General features: G+C 41.7%; 1 protein-coding gene across 2 annotated transcripts; it reads right to left on the reverse strand.

Annotated features, from left to right (window-relative positions):
- Positions 1-1,584: 1,584 nt before the first annotated feature.
- On the reverse strand, positions 1,585-3,074 carry LOC118525448 (olfactory receptor 7A17-like). Of its 2 annotated transcripts, XM_078061977.1 has the most exons (2): positions 3,063-3,074; positions 1,585-2,517 (listed from the first exon to the last, which is right to left on the reverse strand). In XM_078061977.1, exon 2 carries the CDS (start codon positions 2,515-2,517, stop codon positions 1,585-1,587), a length of 933 nt encoding a protein of 310 aa, XP_077918103.1. In that variant the 5' UTR covers positions 3,063-3,074. The 2 variants fall into 2 exon arrangements, with proteins under 2 accessions (XP_077918103.1, XP_035932089.2); XM_036076196.2 differs by lacking the exon at positions 3,063-3,074.
- Positions 3,075-4,500: the final 1,426 nt, after the last annotated feature.

Below are 4,500 nucleotides of genomic sequence, written 5' to 3' on the forward strand. Positions count from 1 at the left end.
GTAAAAACAGGAAGATAATTCGGTGATAAAATATATAAGATACGAACCAACCCTTCACCTCAATGAATAAACCCCCTCAGTTGTGGACACTGAACTTCTATGCTTCAGTAAATATATGCACAGCATGAACTGTGATATAAATAAAGGAAAACAGAAAAAAAAAAAGAAATATTTTGTGTAGTAACAAAATGGATGTTTTGAAATTTTGCATCATCATATTTATGATTATCCTGACACTAAGAATATACCTGGTCAATCTATTTGTTCAAATTTGTCTTTCCATGTAGACTGCACTGGGAGGTATATGTTTGCTAATCAGTGTTTGCCAATGGCTATGGTAGGCTTCCTGGACAGGGAGCTGAATCACAGAATAAAAGCAGTTCAGAAACACAGGAGCATGTTTCCAGAGTAACTGCCTGACATTAAGCATTTTGATTGTAATGTAATTACCGGACATTAAGCTTTTGATCTCTGAGGCATGCATTTCTAAGGCAGTCAGGTTGAGTAAACACACTATCAGGGACACAAGTACCAGATAAGCACTCAGGCTGCCCCAGCCATGAAGTACCTCTTCAAAAAGCCCTGGGTAACCTCCATACTGACACAGGAATGACCCTGATTTTCCCATTGAGCACCCAAATTCTAATCACATAAAAAATCTCCAGTAAAGTGTGAACCCACAAAGCCCTAACCACTCTGGCCATGGGCCCTAATAAAGGCAGATCCCTCAGTGGAGCTCTGTCTCCCTATCAATGCCTCTCTCCCCCTCTGACACCTCCCTGAATGGCCTTTGGGATCCCAGGTGCTCTCCAGGACCTGTGAGGATAAACCTGGTTTTGTTAAGAGTTCCCTGATGGGCATTGCTGAGGTGTGTCTTGCAATCACAGTAAGAACCCAAGGGCTGGTGCAGCCACTGCAGAGGCTCGGGTCCGGGAGGCATCTGTGGGAATGTCCACAAGCACAGGGGTGCAGGGGAGTGCCCGGGCTTTCCTAGCCTGAGCATCCCTGTCAGGAGCCTGAGACTGAAACAGAACAATGTTAGAGTCCACATTCTCAGGAAGAGGAGTGAAGGAAATGATGTAAAAAGATGGACAGACTCTAGGTGAACACTGGGGTTTTCTATCTTCATCTACAAGAAAATTATGTGAAGGGCTTAGTGGCCAAGTGTAGTTACTTCCAAATGAAGAATACAACTCAACACCATTCTTCTGGAAAAGCTAGGGAAAATTTACTTGGCATGGTATAAGTCGAAATAAATAAATTTATTTTTAAGAAATCCAACTTGCCCCATGTAAGATACAGAAATTTCCAGGCATTTGCGACCAAGGTTGGGGAAAATGCTGGGATTGTATGCAAATGGACAAAGGGGAACCTGTCTGTATATCAGACAGAGCAGAAGCTTAGTAAAGTGAGTTACTTAAATGTATGGAGAAGTGGAATTATTCAAACAAATGGAAATTCCAGGAAACATGTGGAAGGAGCAGGTTCTACTCCCACAGCCTGATCTAAGAATGGCAGTTCCTGGCTCTGAGGCCCTGAGCCCTGCAATCATGGGCACTTCTCCAACCCCAGGACCACTGGCCCTCACATCACTGAAACCCCAATGATTCTTTTCAGAGCCCTCTTTATGTCTCTGTTCCTCAGGCTGTAGATGAAGGGGTTCAGCATGGGTGTGACCACCGTGTACATCACCGAGGCTACTGCACTTGAGTGGGAGCTCTGGGGAGCAGCAGAGCTAAGGTACACCCCCAGGACCGTACAATAAAATAAGGAGACAACTGAGAGGTGAGATGCACAGGTGGAAAATGCTTTATACTTGCCCTGAGCTGATGAGATCCCAAGTATGGAGGAAACTATCTTAGAGTAGGAATAAAGAATCCCAGCCAGGGGAGCGCCACCAAGCAGCACAATTCCAAAATATATCACCATGTCATTAAGAAAGGTATCAGAATAAGCCTGCCCAACTACTTGTTTGAGTTCACAGAAAAAATGGGGGATTTCCACCTTTGTACGGAAGGACAGCCGCAACACCATTAAACTCTGTAACAAGGAATTGAGAACACTGATGACCCAGGACACCAGAACCAGCAGTCCACAGAACCGAGGGTTCATGATGATCGTGTAGTGCAGGGGGTGACAGATGGCCACGAAGCGGTCATAGGCCATCACAGTCAGGAGAAAGTCATCCCAGTCTCCAAAGATGATGAAAAAGTACATCTGTGTGAGGCAGCCTGCGTAAGTGATGACTTGGCTCTGAGTCCAGATGTTCCACAGCATCTTGGGGATGGTGGTGGAGGTAAAACAGATGTCTGCAAAGGACAGGCTGGTGAGGAAGAAGTACATGGGGGTGTGGAGATGGGAGTCTGAGCTGACGGCCAGGACGATGAGCAGGTTCCCAAGCACAGTTAACAGGTACATGGAGAGGAAAAGCCCAAATATGATGGGCTGTAATTCTGATTCCTCTGATAATCCCAGAAGAAGAAACTCTGAAATTCCTGTGTCATTGTCTGCTTCCATGTGGTGGTGGTGACTACAGGGAAAGAAAAAAAAAAAAGAACATAAAAATTTTCAAGTAAATAGGCTTCATTTATTTATTACTCTTTTTTTTTCTTCTTTTAAAGTTTTTCTTTAAATGTCAGTTAGTTAACCTACAGTGTAATATTTGTTTCAAATGAACAATATTGTGATTCAACACTTCCATACAACACCCAGTGCTCATTATAAGTGCACCTCTTAATCACCACCCCACATTTCATCCATCCCCCCACCACCTCCCCTCTGGTAACCAGAAGGGTATTCTCTGTAGTTAAGAGTCTGTTTCTTGGTTTGTCTCTTTTTCTCTCTTTTTTCCCCTATGGTTATTTGTTTTGTTTCTTAAATTCCACATATGACTGAAATCATATGGCAGTTGTCTTTCTCTAACTGACTTATTTGTCTTAGCATAATATTCTCTAGGTTCATCCATGTCATTGCAAATGGCAAGATTTCATTTTGTTTTATGATTGAGTAATATTCCATTATATATATATATATACACATATATATATCTCCCACACACTTATGAAAGAAATTGAAGAAGACAAAAAAAGATGGAAAAACATTCCATACTTGTGAATTGGAAGAATAAACATTGTTAAAATGTCTATGCTGCCCAGAGCAATCTATACTTTCAACACCATCCTGATCAAAATAACAATGGCATTTTTCAAAGAGCTGGAATAAACAATCCTAAAATTTGTATGGAACCAGAAAAGACCCCTAATTGCCAAGGAAATGTTGAAAAAGAAAAACAAAACTGGGGACATCATGTTGCCTGATTTCAAGCTATATTACAAAGCTGTGATCACCGAGACAGTATGGTACTGGCACAAAAACAGACACATAGATCAATGGAACAGAATAGAGAGCCCAGTCCATATCTGGTCAACTAATCTTTGACAAAGCAGGAAAAAATAACCAATGGAAAAAAGACAGTCTCTTCAATAAATGGTGCTGGGAACACTGGACAGCTATAAACAAAAGAATGAAACTGGACCATTCTCTTATACCGTACCAAAGATAAACTCAAAATGGATGAAAGACCTCAATGTGAGACAGGAATCCATCAAAACCCTAGAGGAGAACGTAGGCAGTAACCACTTTGACCTCAGCCACAGCAACTTCTTTTTTTTTTACATTCTTTTTTGTTCTGTTAATCACCATACATTACATCATTAATTTTTGATGTAGTGTTCCATGATTCATTGTTTGTGCATAACACCCAGTGCTCTATGTAGAACGTGCCTTCTTTAATACCCATCACCAGGCTAACCCATTCCCCCACCCCTCTCCCCTCTAGAACCCTCAGTTTGTTTTTCAGAGTCCATCAGCTCTCATGGTTCGTCTCCCCCTCCGATTTCCCCTCCTTCATTTTTCCCCTCCTGTTATCTTCTTCTTCTTTTTTTTAACATATATTATTTGTTTCAGAGGTACAGGTCTGTGATTCAACAGTCTTGCACAATTCACAGCGCTCACCAGAACACATACTCTCCCCAATGTCTATCACCCAGCCACCCCATGCCTCCCACCCCCCACCACTCCAGCAACCCTCAGTTTGTCTCCTGAGATTAAGAATTCCTCATATCACTGAGGTCATAGGATACATGTCTTTCTCTGATTGACTTATTTCGCTCAGCATAACACCCTCCAGTTCCATCCATGTCATTGCAAATGGCAAGATTTCATTCCTTTTGATGGCTGCATAATATTCCATTGTGTGTGTATATATATATATATATATATATATATATATATATATATATATATATACACATACCACATCTTCTTTATCCATTCATCTGTCGATGGACATCTTGGCTCTTTCCACAGTTTGGCTATTGTGGACATTGCTGCTATAAACATCGGGGTGCACGTACCCCTTTGGATCCCTACATTTGTATCTTTCAGGTAAATACCCAGTAGTGCAATTGCTGGATCGTATGGTAGCTCTATTTTCAACTT

The sequence above is a fragment of the Halichoerus grypus genome, chromosome 1 (genome assembly GCF_964656455.1).
Source record: "Halichoerus grypus chromosome 1, mHalGry1.hap1.1, whole genome shotgun sequence".
NCBI classification, from domain to species: Eukaryota; Metazoa; Chordata; class Mammalia; order Carnivora; family Phocidae; genus Halichoerus; species Halichoerus grypus.